Source organism: Setaria italica, chromosome II, assembly GCF_000263155.2.
Source record: "Setaria italica strain Yugu1 chromosome II, Setaria_italica_v2.0, whole genome shotgun sequence".
Classification (NCBI taxonomy): Eukaryota; Viridiplantae; Streptophyta; class Magnoliopsida; order Poales; family Poaceae; genus Setaria; species Setaria italica.
This window is the reverse complement of record NC_028451.1, coordinates 47499177-47518053: the sequence shown is the minus strand read 5'-3', so window position 1 is coordinate 47518053 and position 18877 is coordinate 47499177. Positions and strand designations below refer to the sequence as shown.

Below are 18877 nucleotides of genomic sequence, written 5' to 3'. Positions count from 1 at the left end.
ACAATAATAATAAAGAATTATTTCACGTATGAATCAAAAATTATTAATACGGTTGTATCTGAGGTTGGCCTCGTCAAAGCTAGCCCAGCAGCAGCGGACTTCAATTCCACGCAATATCCCAGTCCAAGCACTCCATTGCCCGACGGCGAAAACACGTGACTGCAGCCAATGAGGGAGCTCCACGTCACCCCGCGGCCGCTCTAATAGAACCCTTCTCCTCGTTGCCCGCCGCCGGCGACCTCCAGACACCAGCCCGCCACCGCCGCATACGCCGCGAGGCCTCGAGCAGCTACCTCGAGACCCAATTCACCGAACCCCCGCACCGCCCCCTCCAATGGCCGCCCGCCGCAGGCCCGGGGGGGCCGCTGCCGGGGACCCGCCTACGCGGCCGCAACCGGCAGATGCGGTAGCGGCGTCAGGCGAGCCAGCGAAGGACCCGGTTCTCCGGCCGCCGAACCTGAGCGTGGCCGCTGCGGCGGCGGCGATCTTCCTCGCGCCCTTCTCGTACCTCGCGTTCGTGCACTACCCCCTGGACGCTGATCTGCGGGGATCCATCCTCAAGTGCGGCGCCATGAGCCTCGGTGGCTTCTTCGTCGTGCTCAAGCTCATCCCCGTCGCGGCCCGCTACCACCTACGCCGCCGGATGTTCGGCTACGACATCAACAAGAAGGGATTGCCCACGGGCGAAATCAAAGTGTGAGTGCGCAAGTACATCAACATGTCCTCTTGCAAATGCCATTGCTCCAGGAGTAGATTTAAATCGATTCAAGTGTTTGGCTTGAGGACATATGTTTTGTTGGTTTATCGATGCAACCGTACTGTTAATAGACTTGGATTTTGCTCGATTGAAGCCAATAGGCTGCACAGGCTAAGCTAGCTGGTTTTGTTCGGTTCTTGTGCATAACTTGGAAATTGTCTTAGAAAGAGAGAGGCTGCTTCTTGGTAGTTATTATGGAATCCAACTTACTTGAAGGGCTACAGTTTACGACTGTAGTTTGATTTTATATTATCATATGGAATTCTTCTTTTGAGGAATTTAAATTTGGGATGTCTAGTTTCACTGATGAACTAAAAAGCCCTTAATCTTTTTCTTTTTTCTTTTTACGTTATATAAACTCTTAATAAACCCAATTGCATGGACAAGGGTTGCTAAAAATCTTCCCTTTAGTTCACATGCCTACATCTATAGAGTTGATGCACCACCTCATCCCCTTATGTTTTTGCAAACCAAATTCTTGGTCTGTCTTGGCAAATGTTTGGTTTGCTGGATTACATTTCTTTAGAAAGACAGATAAAAAGGTGCCTTTTGGAGAAGCACGATGTCTCGATAATGTGACTTAGTAGTAGACACTTTTAACCAGGTCTCAAAGTTATATCCTTAGAATTTTAGACAACTGTGTAGAAATTCATATTGAACAGCTGAAGCCACGATATGTTAAGTTGAATAATATCACTGTATGCACCATTCACACAAAAGCCTTTGCAGGATCTACAGCTATAATCAAATGTTATATTTGTTTTGCAGGCCTGAGGCACTAGGTCTTGTTGTTGGGATTGTCTACTTGGTCACTGCAATTATATTTCAGCAGTTCCACTTCACAGAAGACTCCATTGTATGCTGCGACCAGTTATATTTTAGACATTTGCAAACTGTCTTATATGCCCTGAAACATGTCTCACAGTTACTTTTGTTGTTTCTTTTTGCAGTGGCTTGTTGAATATAATGCAGCATTGGCATCAGTCTGTTTTATGATTCTACTTGGATTTGTTGATGATGTCCTTGATATTCCATGGAGAGTGTATGTTGATTGCCTAACTGTCTTTCTGTTCACTTGAATAGTGATGTGCTGCCACTGTTGCATTGCGGACAAAATGATTTTGGAATGGTCTACATTGAAACAGGAAACTGGCTCTGCCCACGATTGCAGCACTTCCTTTGTTGATGGCATATGCTGGTGGTACTTCCATCATCATTCCAAAGCCTTTAACTCCTTATGTTGGACTAACAGTTTTGGAGCTAGGTATGTGCATAAGCTTACAACGGGTTGAAACTATATATTTACTATCTGGTGGTTGTGGCATTTATGTTCTTTTTTCTGTTATACAACCAGGAGATAATTAGGGAAATCTACAGGCATAGCAGATCTCACTATGAATTCTATTGTGCAGTTGTTAGTCATTTTCTCTTGATCATAACTGATAAGATAGAACGTATTTGTCATTGCCTATGCAGATCCCCGGCAAGTCTTTGCACTTTAGCTTTTTCATAGTCCAAAATAAGCGCTCCACTTTGGATCTTGGTCCAATTGTGCCACTACTAGGTCAATGACACTAACTAAACTTCATATGGAGCAATATTTTATAAAAAAGGTTTTTTTGTGGAATAATGTTTACATTATTTTGGATATTTGTGAAATCCGGAGAAGTTAGTTGACTTATATCATGAGGAACACAGATTCATATGCTTATCATCTCGTGCAAGTCTATCACTTATATTTATAAGAGGCTCACAACCTGTCTGTTCAATTTTTTTATAGAATTTGATACTCCCTCTGCTGCAAAGCGTAGGTCGTTTTGGCTTTTCTAGGTTCATAGATATTATTTTGCATCTAGACCTACCCTATATCTATATGCATAGCAAAAACTATGCACCTAGAAAAGCCAAAACGACCTACAATTTGGGACGGAGGGAGTATTTTGTGACCAAGCATGATAATTCTGTAACAGCATCTATGGTTCTCCATGTTCTTGCTTAGTGGCAAGCATCTGGCCTTTTAATCCCCTGGAACTTTAGGTCTTAGCTGTTCTCTTCCGCTTCTTCTCTTTTTCTGTTCTGGATCTTGTTTTTGTTTGGACTGTGATAGTGTGGTGTATCATCTCTTTTCCCTCTTAATATAATGACAGGCAGCTCTCTTGCCTGATTGAGAGTGAAAAAAAAATCTGTAATAGCTTAAGGTTTTTGCTTCACTATTGGAAACAGTGCTTTATGCCTTTATGCTTGGTGTGCGGATGTTGATTGGTAGGAATACTAGATAGTAATCTGCCTTCAGTGCACATTTTCGTGAACTACTTATAAAGGCTCCTTAATTGCATGATTACTTACTTGCTTTTGCTTATGAAGCCTATTCCAAATTCAGCTCTGTAGGTGAATCCTATTTCTGAATTCTGATTCTATAATCAAAAGCTATTCTATACACTGACCTTTCATTTGCTTTGGCATGCAGGTGTATTTTACAAGCTATTCATGCTCTTGCTAGCAGTCTTTTGTACAAACTCAATAAATATACATGCTGGCATAAATGGACTCGAAGTTGGGCAGACAGTTGTTATATCTGCTGCGGTATAAATATATTCCATACGTGAAGTAGACAAATCTTAAATACCACTCATCTCCTGATGGCGTGTGGCATTTTCCAGGTTTTGATACATAACGTAATGCGCATAGGATCTTCAACGGACATTGAAACTCAGCAAGCTCATGAATTCTCTATTTATCTTGTCTTGCCTTTCCTAACCACTTCATTAGCTTTGCTAGCTTTTAACTGGTAAGGACCTTGAGAAGCACATTAGATCTTTTTAAATCAGAGATTTTTTTTGCCTCCTTTTGAAAAAAAAATCATCTGTACATGCATGCATCAGGTATCCTTCAATTGTTTTTGTTGGTGATACCTACACCTATTTCGCTGGAATGGCTTTGGCTGTGGTAGGAATCTTGGGACACTTCAGGTAAACATTCCTTAATTGTCTCCCCCACAAATTTCACTACTTTATAATTATCAGTCAGGAATACTTAGACAGCCTATTCCACATCTGATCGGTTGTGATGTGGAGTGATGCAATTAGCACCCTACGGTCTGTTGTCAACTTCTCTCTTGTTCTGGGTGCATGCGCATATAAGCATATCCCCTATCTTTGTTTATTTCCAGGCTTTTCACTAATATGGTGCTGCATCTAAATTTGTGAAGCGCATAGTGTTAACAGTAGCCACTCTGTATTTCATAGATCCCCAGGGGTGAATATACTAAAGATGTGTGTACACATATGCAAAGAACCCCCTCTGCAGTGCAGAAAACAATACCACACACTGAGAATAATTTCTTTCCTGCTATTGCAATTTTTCACAATACCTTTTTTTGCTACTGTTAGTGACACGTGTGGGTCCCACATATCATTGACACATTTTGCAGTTTTCTTCGTCAGAAAGTAAGGAAACTATCCTTTTCTGAAACCAGTCATTTTTTTCCTGGAATTCTAATTTCCTGGGAGGAGTTACAATGGAGTCTGAAGTTGCTTGTAGTGGATGAGACCTGGAAGTACTCTTGTCAAATATGACATCCAGTTTCTAAACATTTTCTATCACCAACCTCCGTAGGTTGGATATGGGGTTGAAAAGCCATCTTGACTGTGGACCCAAACTTGCCCCATCAACATTTCTTAAGCACGTACACTTGACATCTGTAGCATTAGAAACTTGCCCCATCAACACTTCTTAAGCATGTACACTTGACATCTGTAGCATTAGCATACAGTAGATTCACATACGGACATACAGTTTACTTTACCTGCTATTATAAGTAACAACTGCAGCTGATCAATGACTGTTTTGAGTTTGCAGCGAGACGTTATTGCTCTTCTTTTTACCTCAAGTTCTTAATTTCTTGTGTTCAGTCCCACAGGTCAGGATAAATGCTTTTCATCTATTCCTTTGTTATGACTCCATTGATAGTTGAGTAGGTGCTTGATATGCTTACACTTTGGATTTATTGCTTTATTTCCTGCAGCTCTTTCACTTCGTTCCTTGCCCAAGACATAGGTTGCCGAGGTACTTTTGTATTGCTTTGACCTGGAATCATGAAGATAACTTATAACGGCATGAATTCTTATTAAGCTTCTAAAATATGCTTCCATCCATAGGTTTGATCCTCAAACAGGTCTGTTGACTGGTACCAAAGATGGAAATCTGGTCAACATATTCCTTAGATTATTTGGAAAGTGCTCAGAGAAGGCCCTCTGCATAAGGCTCCTTATTTTTCAGGTAGACTGAAATGCCCTTCTGCTGCAGACTACTATCTCGCTTTGTTGCAATTTTGTTTCCTGACTTCCAAATATCTAATGAACTAGTTGCCACTGTGTTGATTATTTGGTTATGCTGCAAAGAAGTCATCATCATTTACATTTGCAAAGTTCTTATTCTGAATTGAGAAGAGGAGATACTTTTCTTACAGCTAGAGAATTTAAGAACGAACAAAATTAAGTGTAGATGCTTATGTTGAACTAGGCACAAGATTCATTGGTCAAGTCAGAAACCGAATGAAGCTTGTCAGAGTGCAAGTCAATGTAAATCAGCAGGGTTGTCTTAAACGAAAATTGAGCATGTAATATGTCTCTGTTTTCTTTTTTCTGTTGTTGCATGATTGCATCATGGAATTAGCTTTCTTATGTTAGTACTAGGAAGCATCAACACAAAATAATTTCAACTAAACTTGTGCTTTTTACCAGCCTGTCTATTGAAGCAACCCCTATAAATCCCAATTGCATATGTCTGCATTATGATGTATGGCCACGTGAACATTTCTCATGCAGTTTCATTTTGGGATCATAACCCCTTGTCCTCATGTCTGACAGGCTCTATGTTGCGTATTCTGCTTCTGGCTAAGATACGTGCTTACCGGATGGTATAAATGATGACCTGCAGAAGACATCCTATCACTCTACTCGTCGGAAAAATTAGTGTCATCTGATGACTGCTGGTTTCGTCTACATATTTGTAGACTAACTGCCCAAATTTTCGAATCCCGGTGGAATAGCATTTTGCCATTAACGCAATTGCCTTTTTATCACTAGCCTTTGGATTTGTTTCCTATACTTGTGCTAACTACAGCTAACTTTTTCTAACTACTATTGTACAATGGCTCTGGCTTCAATGAAGTTTGCTGTTCTGTGCACCTTTACTCTCTAGTCTGCACGCCATTCGGAAGAATTACAGTATGATAAAGTTAATTATATTTGTGTACCAAGAGTCCATTTTCTACTTGACAGTGTATATGGCTTAAGGTAATCTGACCACCATCATCTGACCCACCCTCGAACCCTGTTTCTTTTGTATGGCTTCAGTGTTGAATGGAACCGTAATGTATGACTTTACCCTACTATTGCAGACCAAACAACATGATTAGAGTTCACCATCCCCTATTACATGCACTTTACATTCAGCGTGAAACAAAAGGGCTTGGGTTGACCCTACTGTTTTTCATATATTTTACATTCAGATCAACCTGGATTTGCATGAAGGTCAACTGTCATGTTCGACGTGTAATCCTATTGTAACCATTCCCTTTCTTCTCACCTCACTCCCCTGCCTCCACCCATCTACACTACAGCTTCTTGCCGCGCCACTGCCCACCACCAGTTTGAGTACTGCGAGATCAAATTTATAGCAAAAAATATTAACACCTAACGCATCAAATAATTAAATTATGAAAATATCGATATTATAATAAACCTATTATGCTCATTTACACTACTAGAAATATGAGCATTCGTCTTTGATGTTGACGTTAGTACTAGACGGCTTTTCGTCCAATACTAACGCGTGAAATTAGTACCAGTCCTCGGAGGCCTTTAGTACATTTAGTATCCAAACAAACGTCAGTTCCGGTTCACCAGTAGTGTTAACATCTTAAATATGAACTGTTTGATTTAGGACAAACAATATGTCTTGTATTCACACGTAGCTATAGTACTATCTTTAGAAGCTTAATCAATGTCAAATACAGCCACCGCGCTTCTCCCGCCCAGCCACCCTTCCAGCCGCTCCCTCCCTTTTGCCTCCCTCTCCTCCCCGATCGCCGCGCGATCGGCCCCAGACGCTTGGTGCCCCAACCACCATGCTGAGCTCGTCGGCGTCGAGGCGGGAGGCCGCCGCGGCTAAGGCGGCCAAGAGCGGGGAGCTCCCCAACAACCCCAAGTCGGGTGGCGTCTCCTGGAAGGACGTCGCGGCCGCGGCAACGGCCACCGCCAAGAGCGGCGAGGTGTCCAAGGCGGTCGCCGCCGTCAGGGAGGCCGCGGCGGTGCACCACGAGGGATGGATGGTGCGCTACGGCCGCCGGAAGATCGGCAGGTCCTTCTTCCACACGCGCTACTTCGTGCTCGAGAGCAGGCTGCTCGCCTACTACAAGAAGAAGCCCAAGGATAACATGGTGCGTGTTTCCTACTTGATTTCCATTTTCATAGTTGCTAGGGTTTGTTCTTTGGGTGCAATGTGGTCCATGGCAATCCGGTAGCGCATTCTCCAAAACAAAATGGTGATCCGTTAAGCATGATAACTACGTTTTTGAAAATGTACCAGTTAATTATGTTCCAAAATTGCCGATTAATTAAATATTAAGTTCGTGTTTTAGATTTCACCTTTTTGTTACCTGCATTCTTGCTGTTTCTGTTTCTGATACTATACAGAGCAATTAATCATGCCTTGATTTCCCAACATATCCATGCTTCCTGCTACCTACTCGCATTAGCACAAAAGCACCCCATTGTAATGTTTAGTAATTTGGTGGAATTTGTGGATGTACATCCAGGTGCCCCTCAAGTCCCTGCTGATAGATGGGAACTGCAGGGTGGAGGATAGAGGGCTCAAAACTCATCATGGGCAAGTGAGTTTGCTCTCCAATTTTAACTCGTTTCCCAGCTTAAATTCTGAATGTCATTTGGTCATTGATGTTCTTGGGCACGTACGGTGCAGAAGATACTGCATCCTGCTACAAGAAACTTAATAGATGCAGGCTTGTTCCCTTTCCTGAAACACGCCATTTACATAATGTCCGAGACCCTTTTCATGTATGACATACTATTTTGTGCAAATGGACCCATTCCCATCTAAGCAATTCAAAATTGATTATATGAAACGGTCCAGATTTATACATGCTGCGAGCAATTTCAAAATGTTCCTTTCAGGGTCTATAATAGGGTACAGGCTTTTGGCTTATCCGCATAATGCATCTGACTAACTGTTGCCTGGGCACGTGATTTTCTACTCGGCAACTGCATGTTGTTATTCTCATCCCTCCTTTGGAATGTTTTCTTCTTTTCAGATGATTTATGTTCTATGTGTTTATAACCAGAAAGAAAAGGAGCATCAAATCACGGTTAGTTTTAATGCTTCAATCCTTAAATAGAACCGCACTCATCCCTTATTTATCTAGCGAATTCAATTCACAGATGGGCGCTCACGATATTGAAGATGCACTGGTCTGGAAAAAGAAAATAGAGCTCCTCATTGATCAGGTGCAGTAAGTCTCTGTTGCAACCCTGTTTTGACAGAGATGACACGATTGCTACAAACATGAAACATGTCTGGAGAAAAGATTGGATTTCAATAGCCCATTTTGATATATTCTTTAGATCGGTTAAGAAGTTAAGGAGTTGATGATACTGTATTATTTTTTAAATTAAACAGTAGGCAGTAATTTCAGTAATTTTTTACAGTAAATAACAGTGCTGGAATGTGATATGAGCTTCTTAGATCCCATAGTTTATTGCACCAGAGGCACTTGACCACTGTCTTCATAAAACTTTCATCGTTATTAAACTGAATGGATGATTAATGGGACACGAGCCAGCACTCTATCTTAATTCATTTGCATCGTAGAAAACAACTCAAATCAAGAACAAATTTTACATGTTTTAATACATACTTTCACTGCATTTTTGCAGAAACCGGACCCTGCAGCTAAAAACCATAAGGCATTCGCTACAATGGACTTTGATATGGAACTTGGAGGGCAGTTTTCATTGTCAGATCGTGACAGTGGGTAAGTGGTATTCCATCTCTTAAGAGTATCTTGTGTGAGGCATTTTACTGAATCATCTAGAAACTCATTATTAATGTAGAGCTGAAGAAGAAGAGGAACAGCCAACTCTAACTCGCAGGAAAACTATAGGGAATGGTAAGAAGTCATGTTAACTAATCTCTGTGAAGTTGAATACTAATTTGCAGCATTTATATTCATTGCATGTTACAAATTTTCACCGTGTCATTTCTGGTGCTAGGTCCCCCCGATTCAATACATGATTGGACCAAAGATGCTGATTTTGGTCTGTCCAATCAGAATGACCCCACTCAACTTTATTCTAAGAAGAATTGGCGACTACTTCGATGCCAAAATGGCAAGTCTGTGTTTCTCTCCTTAAGTGTTAATCCTTCCCTGGAGGATGTTTGAACTTGGGGTTGCTTACTGGTTCATCATTGGCAGGGTTGCGCATTTTTGAAGAACTTCTGGAAGTCGAATACCTTGTACGTTCCAGCAGTAAATTTTTATATTTGTATTTAAAAAAAACCTGGATAGAATCTGAAAAATCTGAAGTTGATGGCAACTTATTACCTCATGATGACATGTAGGCAAGGAGCTGTAGCCGAGCTATGAGGGCTGTTGGTGTAGTGGAAGCCACATGTGAAGCCATTTTTGGGCTGATGATGAGCATGGATGCAACAAGATACGAGTAAACAGATGGTCCTTTGACTTGGTGCTTTCCTAATGCAGATATTTAATATTCACCTCACTGATATTTCTTCTTTATTTAGGTGGGACTGTAGCTTTCGCCAGGGTAGTTTAGTTGAAGAGGTTGATGGTCACACCGCAGTACTATATCATAGGTTGCAGCTGCATTGGTGTCCAAGGTGACTACAATTCTCACGGATGGACAAGTTCTTGTGGTTAGCTTTTGCCTCTGATTATTCTCAACGAAATTTCCATCTGCATGAACATGCAGGCTCATCTGGCCTCGGGATCTGTGTTATGTTAGGTATTGGCGGCGTAACGATGATGGAAGCTATGGTAAATTGTTGAGTTATAGTTTTTCCAAGCCTCCTTTACTCTTTTCAATTTCTGACAATGAGTGTTTACACATGCAGTTGTGCTATTTCGATCTACAGAACATCCAAACTGTAGCCGGCAGCGAGGATATGTGAGGGCTTTTATTGAAAGTAATTTTCCTTGGGCCCATATTAAGTCCTGCATCTACCTTTACTAGACATTCCAGATAAACCAAAACGTCAACTTCAATTTCTTTTCTTTCTCTGAAATTTCTACTAGTTCAGGTGGAGGGTTCAAGATTTGTCCTCTCAAAAGTCGCAATGGAAGACCCCGTACTCAGGTTCAGCACCTCATGCAGATTGACCTGAAGGGATGGTTCCTGAATTACTCTACTTCCTTTCAGTATCATTCTTTGCTGCAAATACTGAACTGTGTTTCTGGTACTGAAACACTTTTTTTTTCTTGTGCCATAACCATTAACAATTTCATATTTCATACGAAGGAACGTTAAATTAACCACTCAGTCCTATTGTCCCACTGATTCATTCTGGTCCTTATGGCTCTAATTTACACTTACTCCCAGGGCTGCGTGAATATTTTTCCCAAACAGATGATATCCATATAACTCCAAGGATTCCTGCAATGGAGAGCATGGATGATGAGAAGCCTAATGAAGTTGACCCCAAGACTAAACCAGCAGATCAAGACCATGCAGAAAATAGAAACATGGGAACAATTGATGAAGAATCGGATGACGACGAGGATTATCAGGTTCCTGAAGCTGATATAGAGGTGCTAAATGTCCTAGACCAAACTATTTTTTTCTCGAGCACGCAGGAGAACCGCATCTCATTTCATTAAGAAGACCTAGACCAAACTATGAAAAAAAATCATGAATGCTTCACTTACTAAAGGTTTTGCATGTTTCCTCACTTCATACTAATCCTCGATCAAAACCAATGTACAGGAAGGCCCTAACAAATCTGACAATGAAGCTAAACACACAGGTTTGTTTCCTATTTTATCCAATATTCCTGCATTCTCATTCCTGTTGTTGTCAAGTTCCAGGGAAGGTGTTTTTTTTTTCTTTCTGTAATAACAGTAGCTTTGTCAATATGACAGATGAGCCTCCAGAAAAAATTGATTTATCTTGCTTTTCTGGGATTCTTCATCATGATCCGGATGAGAAAAGCCGCAACTGTTGGACAGTACCTGACAGCAAGCTTTTCAAAGTTCGTAGCAAGAACTTTCCACATGACAAATCAAAGGTCTAAATCTTCCTGTTTGTATTTTCTTGCTTTTGTAGCATGTCAGAAAATATAAAGAATCTTAACATGCTAATATCCAAGTTACAGATACCTGCTGCAAGTTATCTCATGGAGCTTGCAGCCATAGATTGGTTTAAGGATACCAAGCGTATGGATAATGTTGGAAGGCAAAAAAATTGCGTTGCTCAGGTAACCAAAGAACTGGCCTAATTGCTTATCCTATTCTTGTATTGCTGCTGTTATTTTGTAACTTCAACTTTATACTATTTCACTAATAATCACGATCCAACTATAATATAAAATCATCAATTAGCTATTATCCGAGGACCAGCACAGAAAAACTTTCTCTTTTTACATAGCTCTTTCTTGTACTTCTTTTATAGGTTGCTGCTGACAAAGGGATGCATACATTTGTAGTCAACTTACAGGTAAATATCTGTATTCCATAAGAACTTTTTTCAGTCTTTAATCTATCTGTATGTTTGAAATTTGTCGGTGAATTTATCCTCTTGTAGATTCCTGGATCAACTCATTACAGCCTGGTCATGTATTTCGTCACGAGTTCCTTGAAAAAGGGATCATTATTGCAGCGTTTCTTTGATGGCGATGATGACTTCCGGAATAGCAGACTGAAGCTCATACCATCTGTTCCTAAGGTCTTTTCTCAACCAGCAGCGATGTTGTGTGCAGCAAAAGTTTTCATATTCTTCGACTTCATTGTAACTTAAAAAGGGAAATTGAAAAATCTTCAGGGCTCTTGGATAGTGCGGCAGAGTGTTGGCAGCACACCTTGTTTGCTGGGAAAAGCTGTCGATTGCAGCTACGTACGAGGTCCTGGGTATTTGGAGGTGAGTTCAGTAACGTTATACTCGAAATATGTCTGATACATTGCTTATATTTTCATCTTTGTTTTGCTCGTGAGATGTGTCTGGGCAAATCCAAAAGGGCTGGGTGCAGTGTAACGATGAAACGTTTGGGTCATCCAAGAAAAAGGCAATGCATCTCAGCATGCATGTTGTTTTTGACAGGTGGACGTCGACATTGGTTCTTCTGCAGTCGCAAATGGAGTTTTGGGCTTGGTGTTTGGTGTTGTCACAACATTAGTAGTTGATATGGCTTTTCTAATACAGGTTAGTGAACCTTTTCTACCTTGACGGACCTTTTTCCTACATGACCTTGACGATTTTATTTTCTCTAAAGACTGCAAAGGCAACTCAATCTTGCTAAGGATAGGCCATTAGTAGATTCCTGTTGGGACAAAAAAAAATCCCCATCCCTACGAGAGAACCGGGAGGCTTGTCCTGTCGATGTATGTGTGGATCTCACTTTTGGCTGCTTATCTGCTCATACTTGTGCACCTTCAGGCAAACACATATGAGGAGCTCCCGGAGCAAGTCATAGGCGCAGCTCGACTGGCCCATGTGGAACCCTCTACAGCTGTAGTTCCTGACCTTGAAAACAACAGTGACATCAACAAAGATAACAGTAGCAATGACGTTGCGTCTTCAGAGGATGATTCATCGAAGAAAACCAACTGATTTGGCCTTTTTGTGAAGAACTCGATGGGATTGTTTGGTTATTTTTCTCCTTTCTAGCTCTGCTAGTTCTCAACCACTGCACCAACTTGCAGTTTGGTTGATCTCTGCAAGCGCCTATAATTGAGTTCAGAACTTCAGACATGCTCTTTTATTTCCTTTTCCATTACAGTTCATTCTTATTCTTCACTTCGATTTGTGGAGGTGATTCCATATGTGCATGCTAGCAGAGGTTTAGACTTATAGTACTATCTGGTGAACAATGTCCGTCAGTAATCAACACATGATGGGGTGTGTGTGAGAGAGTGTGATTAACTGCTTATATTAACAAATCAGCAGACTTTTCATAAGGAATAGGCATTAACTCCCCGGGGGGGGGGGGGGGGGGGGGGGGGAGGGAGGGGGGAGGGGGTAAAGAGAGAAAACAAGCGCCACAATTTATAGGGTAAATAGTGAAATGATCAAGGGTCCTCTAGTTGCAAAGCCCTCACATCGTTGCCCTTGGCTTCAACATACCCAATAACAGTCAGACGCATTCTCACCCTCCACGTATCTTCCTCAAAGGACCAGCCATATTTGCCGTAGCCGTCAGAGGGGATGCTCAATTCGCCGCCATGGCATTGTCCTGGCACGAACACATTTGTATCTGCCTCGACCAAAAACAAAAAGATTCAGTTCATCAGAACAAGAGGGAGCAGGTATGGTGGCTAAACTTTTTATTGGTAGCAACTAGCAACGAAAGGAAGCGTGAAAAACAAAAGCCTTACATGCATTGCGAAACTCATAGCCGCTGGCTAAACCTCTGACCTGGAACTGGTAGCTCGCAGTGATCGACTTCTTCTGTGCTGTCGTCGAGTCGAGGCTCAAAAAGAGAACCACGTCATCGTGAGAGTAATGCTCAACTCTAATTCTGTGCAGGTAGATGGACCTGCAAAGCACGGAATATTTGGAATATGAAGAAACATTATGGATTTTACATATTTATATATATATATGATTATATGAATCATTTTGCACCGAGAAAGTTTCTTAAAGGATGGTATATATACCAGCGGCATCCAGCAGCTTCAAACTCTTCGCGACGCATGCACTGATGCTCCATGGTAATGAAGTTCCTGACGAGCCATGTATGTTCATGGTTCACAGGCCTATGGTGCACCAGGAGCGACTCTTTCTTCACTCGCAGGAGATGAACTCTCAGCAGTGTAACCCCTAGTGTGCAGCTGCCATCGACAACGAAACCGTTGGAAGGGTCCATGAAGGCGTCGGAAGCGATGAACTCCTTGATGCTCCACTTGCCGTCACGGTGGTCGGCGAAAGTGTTTATTGCTAGCACCGGATCGGAGTTAGCAAAGGTGATGGCAATCAGAGACAGTTATTGGCAGAAGAACAGTTTGCCTTAAAATTTGTCACCAGCTAGAACTTGCAATGAAGAAGTGGCCCTGTGCCACAAACTCAGTAGCAGTATAGGTAGGCACTTACCAGATCGTTGCCAGTCCTGACGGCAGCTGTTTTGATTGAAGAGAGTGATTGCGTATGTGAGCCTGAGCTTTGCAGCATTATCTTCCCAACCACAAGGAGCATCACCTCTTAGGTACAGTCTTACGCTGACGCTTCTTTGATCACGAGAATCGGAAGCCAGCAATAGCGATATTTCCCTGCAAATGTAGTAAGTTTAGCTTAAACTTTTAGCCAACAAGACCGAATGTCTAGCTAGAGATCTCAAAACACTGAATGGCCATGTATACCATTCCAGGCCCTTTGCCTCAAACTGAGAGCGAAAGTTGCCCTCCTCCTGGCTTGATGGCAGGCCTTCGATTCTCCAGATGTAGTCAAAGGAACCACGGGCTTCCCAAGCATGTCCAAGAGCACACATAATAAGTATTTCCATCTCAAGAGCACAACAATCACAAACTATAAGTATGTTCTGTTCTGAATCACTTGTGTAGCAACAGGAACAGACCGAACAGCTTTTCACATTGGACTAGCAGGATTTTTTTTTTTAAAAAAAAATTCACATGCAATGAGGATCTTAATTTGAGCAGTTATTCATCACTGAACATATGCATGCATGGCATCGAAAAGCCATCGAAACCAGCCTTGGCCGAGAGGAGAAGCGTACCTGCATCGTCCTGAGCTCCCTGGTTTGCTTCTACCGGAATACCAACTACTTCACCATGGCTACCCACCGCAGTTCCTGACACCATGAAGGTTTCGTTGACCATCTCCTCAAATGATCTGTAGCGTGCACCAGCATCCGTCCCCCTGCATCACATGTACAAGTTGCAAAATATAGCATCAGCCAAGAAGTTGCATTACTAATGTTGAAATTACATGCACATCACATGCAATGCAAGTCTCCGTCTTGCAGCGGCAGCTACCTCTGCCGATCATGGCTCGAAGCTGCAGCTCCCATGGATGATGGATCCTCCTCCTCTTCCTCTCGATCAAACGAAACCGATGCGAGGCTTCCGTCTTCGATCTATGTTTGAGCCCTAAAGTTGTCGGCTTCTGATCTGTTTGGGTGATGCGAGGCTCCCGTCTTCGATCTATGTGTGAGCCCTAAAGTTGTCGGCTTCTGATCTGTTTGGGTCCCCGTTTCCGGTACCCACTTCGATTATACTACCGGGCTAGAGCTACCTGGGCCGGGTCCAGCAGGCTATCTTTATTGGGTGGGCCGCGCAATGCAGAGGTAGATCCGGGATCGGACAGAAAACAGAAAAATTCAATTCCTCCAAACACAAAGAAACACAGCAAAAAGGCGAGTCAAAATTTCATGCGCTCGCAAGGCGATGCAACCAATTTAAATATGAGGAAAAATGCTTGTTTAATTTGTATTCCTATAGGAACACAATCCTATGGAGCTGGAGGACAACACTCTCTCCGCATGTAAACACCATAAGTCGAAAGTTGAAACATATAATAACGTATTATCAACGTTACATCTGTCCAACTAGCAAAATACATACATTGCGACAGCTAAGGGCCTACTTGGAACCTAGGAATCTTACAACTTCTACATGTTAATTTTCTCAACCAGAACTCCAAAACAGAAACATTCCGCCTCCAACCATGACAACTATGCCCTCTACCACCACCGAGTAGAAGATCCATCGCCGCTCGGGTCCAAGATTAATGTACATCTTTGCCATACCATCAATTAACCATATTAACATCCCAACGACAGCTAAAGCACGCATCAATACAAGAACCTGCATACACAAGTTGCAAATTCCGTCATTCAAGTCTTAAGAATACATACGTAAACTTAATAGGTCTTCTATCGTGCTACCTCAAATTGCAAATATGACTACTTCTAGAATCCTCATCTTAGTTCAAAATTTAAAGAGTCCTACTATTTTGAGACATTTTGTTATGTTCTTCTTCATATTTTGATTAAATGCTAGCCCTTAATAAGTGGCCTCTCTTCTCCCCAGTCCCTGCGATAAGAGCTGAGAGAAAACAAGGTCAACGTATTAATCACCTTAATTCTTACACATCAGTTCATAAGGACTTGTGTTTGCAATCGGAGAGTATATACATTACAAAAGGCAGTTATTCGATGCAGTAGAGCATAAATCACCCAATGAACAAGTCAAGCAAGGATTGTCCAAATTCTCAGGAAACAGAAAAAAAATATAATGCAAAAAAAGATTTAGGATTCTAAACAGGGGCAGAGCCAGGACTGAAGATGGAGGGGTTTTGGGTCTCTTGTTTATGTGATCATTGCTTTGCAAATGTACGAACATGTAGACTAGGAACATCATGCGCTGCAGGGTTATGCTGGGATCTCTTTGGCTAGGGCTCTTCAGCACCCCTCCTATATCTGCCCCTGATTCTAAACCCTACCAGCCACCTAGTGAAAAGAAATAGGAAAAGCAACTATCGATCTGTGTTAATTAGGATTTTCTTGTTAAACAGGACAGTAACAAAATTTGTATTGCATAAGGGATTTCATCATTCAAGCCTAAAGAATACCACATGTATAAAACCTAACAGGCCTTACAATGTGCTACCTTGGATTGCGAATATATGAGTACTTCTAGAATCTTCATATTTGTTCCAAAATATATGGGGTCTTAAGATTGTGAGGCATTTTTAAATTTTCTTCTTATCATAATCTTGCTTCAATTCTAGTCTCGTCAATCAGTCCCAACACAGTAAAGGCTGAGTGGAAACAACGTCATCTTATTATAATCACCCTAATTCTTGTGTGCCAGTTTATAAGGACATGTATTTTCAATTGCCAATTGGAAAGAAAAAAAATACATCAGTAGATCTTTGATGCAGCAGAGCATAAATATTCTCAATAACAAGTCTAGCACATCTAAACAAGAACTGTGTATACCTGGCCATGATGGATATGCTCTACTAATTTAAGCCAAATTATGGATGTTAAACCCTACTTAGTGAAAAGAGAATAACAAAGCCATTATCTGTTTGGTTCATTAGGATATTCTTTTTCAACCAGTCAATTAAAAAAATTGTATTGCATATGGTATTTCAGGTATGCTTATGAATACAAACAGCTAGCCAACACAATACAGAAAAAGCTTAAAGTTTGTTATACACAATCAATGATGTCTGATGGATATAAAAACACATAGACTTCTGCAAGCTGAACAACACACACAAATCCAAAACAATAGTCTATAAAATTAATCAACTTGTTCAAAAGAGAAGGATGGGGAATAGCACTGGAAGGAATCCCCAAGATCTGCGCTCACAGGTATCTTCTCGCTATTTGTTTGTATGTCAGCGTTATGTTTGTCATGTCTGAACTCTTCAAAGTTATTTGCTTCATGAGGATGTCAGCCAAATAAATACTTGAACATGAACTGAGAATTTCCTTAGAGAACAAAACTTCGGCAATTTTGCATATGGTTTGGGCATTCTTGGGTTTAGTGATCCCGATGCAGAACTAAGGCAGTGCCAGGTACCCGGCACTCACGAAATTCTCTCACTAAAAGAAAGAGAGGGGAAAGGGGGTTCTCTTTTTCAATATCTTACGCAATCTCCTTGCGTTGCGCCTCGCCGGCGTCTTGCCGACACCACCATCTTCAGTCCCGCCGCGCCATAGCCGCAGCTTGGGCACCTCCCGACTTCGTGAGCATCCTGAAACCAAAGCATCACCATCACCTCAGCGGACACTGAAATGGAACGACGGAGGGAAAGAGGGGTGAGATAAAGGGGGAATCGAAAGGAAGAAACAGGATTACCTCCATCTCCCTCCTCTTCTTCTGCTCCTTCACGGCCTCCTCCGGACCCATCCTCGCATCCAAACCCTAGAGCAAAAATTTCTCCTGTTCCTCGAGGGAAATCCGCGAACTGCCCCAAACTCGATGAAGCAGTGGGGAAGGAGAAGGGGAGGGGAGGGGAGGGAGTGGGCTTGTTGAGCAGGTTCGGTGGGCGAGCCTGCCTGATCAACAGAACGGCCCATGTTTGCTTGACTGTACCAAGTAGGCCGGCCCGTCGAAGTTTGCTTCTTCGTGGGCCCACAGGAGCTGTACAGACCGTACAGAATACCTTTTCCGATCAAACACGGAGCTGTACTAGATTAGTCTCGACGTTATATATGTATAAACATACTCAAAAAAATATACAAACATACAAGTACGATTGTATACAAAGCGCATCTTCTCTGACGGCGGCGAGGGCTTACGATCATGGCCGCCGGGGACAGCCCGTCGACTGGCGCATCAACGTCGGACAGGTAACTTCCCTAGTCTCCCCTAACTCTAACCGGCTAGTCGAGAAACACCATGCATCTGCCGTGGTGCTTCCGTTTATCGTGATCGTTCCCTCTTCCGGCCGAATCTGAAAATTAGAAAGAAAAGGCTTGGGGCGGGGGGGGGGGGGGGGGGGGGGGGGGGGGAAAAATAATTTGTAGTCGGGTTTCTAAAAAAAACCAAGTTTGTCGCCCCCTTTTTTGCACATTTGGTTGCATGTTCGACTTGTTTTGGTTTGGGGGTTACCTGATTGAAGTGCGAATGAAGACCATATTCAATAATCGAGAAAGAAAAATAAAACAATGCATTTTCTTACATAAACAGCAGGGCCAGAAAAAAGTGGCCTTTTTTTTTTGTCGCCAAGCATGAGAACTAAGTCTCGTTGAACTTTTTCGCGATATAATCTGTTCAGCCCCCAACAGCGTTTAACAAAACATCCTCCCTGCGTGGGGGGTCGAACCACCCGGGCGACTTACACTAATCTATAGGGGCGCTCACGGCTCTGAGATACGATCAGGGTTCCACTGGTGAGA

At 42.2% G+C, this 18877-nt stretch overlaps 3 protein-coding genes across 3 annotated transcripts; 2 read left to right on the top strand and 1 right to left on the bottom strand.

The window, feature by feature from the left end:
• Positions 1-93: 93 nt before the first annotated feature.
• LOC101775894 (UDP-N-acetylglucosamine--dolichyl-phosphate N-acetylglucosaminephosphotransferase) lies at positions 94-6013 on the top strand. Its single transcript, XM_004958533.2, has 11 exons — positions 94-696; positions 1526-1613; positions 1708-1799; positions 1903-2021; positions 3225-3340; positions 3418-3545; positions 3640-3726; positions 4616-4676; positions 4782-4822; positions 4915-5035; positions 5626-6013. Exons 1-11 carry the CDS (start codon positions 335-337, stop codon positions 5683-5685), a joined length of 1275 nt encoding a protein of 424 aa, XP_004958590.1. The 5' UTR covers positions 94-334; the 3' UTR covers positions 5686-6013.
• Positions 6014-8715: 2702 nt separating this feature from the next.
• Positions 8716-12768, top strand: LOC101775477 (protein ENHANCED DISEASE RESISTANCE 2-like). The gene is made up of 18 exons (XM_022824663.1): positions 8716-8810; positions 8890-8945; positions 9049-9165; positions 9252-9292; positions 9398-9498; positions 9581-9676; positions 9769-9833; positions 9911-9982; positions 10097-10252; positions 10396-10604; positions 10780-10819; positions 10935-11080; positions 11168-11269; positions 11464-11508; positions 11596-11736; positions 11833-11928; positions 12109-12210; positions 12445-12768. The coding sequence occupies exons 1-18, from the start codon at positions 8755-8757 to the stop codon at positions 12616-12618; spliced, it is 1815 nt and encodes a 604-aa protein (XP_022680398.1). The 5' UTR covers positions 8716-8754; the 3' UTR covers positions 12619-12768.
• Positions 12769-13012: 244 nt separating this feature from the next.
• LOC101767947 lies at positions 13013-18001 on the bottom strand. The gene is made up of 9 exons (XM_004959811.3): positions 17835-18001; positions 17626-17730; positions 14997-15827; positions 14738-14880; positions 14364-14463; positions 14098-14273; positions 13665-13944; positions 13383-13543; positions 13013-13261 (listed from the first exon to the last, which is right to left on the bottom strand). Exons 3-9 carry the CDS (start codon positions 15029-15031, stop codon positions 13077-13079), a joined length of 1080 nt encoding a protein of 359 aa, XP_004959868.1. The 5' UTR covers positions 15032-15827; positions 17626-17730; positions 17835-18001; the 3' UTR covers positions 13013-13076.
• Between the last annotated feature and the right edge of the window lie 876 nt (positions 18002-18877).

Bases quoted from the DNA above. Each gene is read 5' to 3' on its own strand.
- LOC101775894 (XM_004958533.2), top strand. From the start codon at position 335: ATGGCCGCCCGCCGCAGGCCCGGGGGGGCCGCTGCCGGGGACCCGCCT. The intron at 3,341-3,417 runs GTATAAATATAT...GGCATTTTCCAG, and splicing joins CAGTTGTTATATCTGCTGCG to GTTTTGATACATAACGTAAT. The intron at 3,546-3,639 runs GTAAGGACCTTG...TGCATGCATCAG, and splicing joins GCTTTGCTAGCTTTTAACTG to GTATCCTTCAATTGTTTTTG.
- LOC101775477 (XM_022824663.1), top strand. From the start codon at position 8,755: ATGGACTTTGATATGGAACTTGGAGGGCAGTTTTCATTGTCAGATCGT. The intron at 10,820-10,934 runs GTTTGTTTCCTA...TCAATATGACAG, and splicing joins CAATGAAGCTAAACACACAG to ATGAGCCTCCAGAAAAAATT. The intron at 11,737-11,832 runs GTCTTTTCTCAA...AAAAATCTTCAG, and splicing joins TCATACCATCTGTTCCTAAG to GGCTCTTGGATAGTGCGGCA.
- LOC101767947 (XM_004959811.3), bottom strand. From the start codon at position 15,031: ATGGGAGCTGCAGCTTCGAGCCATGATCGGCAGAG. The intron at 14,881-14,996 runs GTAGCTGCCGCT...CATGTGATGCAG, and splicing joins TCGAGCCATGATCGGCAGAG to GGGGACGGATGCTGGTGCAC. The intron at 13,544-13,664 runs GTATATATACCA...CGTGCTTTGCAG, and splicing joins GAAGCTGCTGGATGCCGCTG to GTCCATCTACCTGCACAGAA.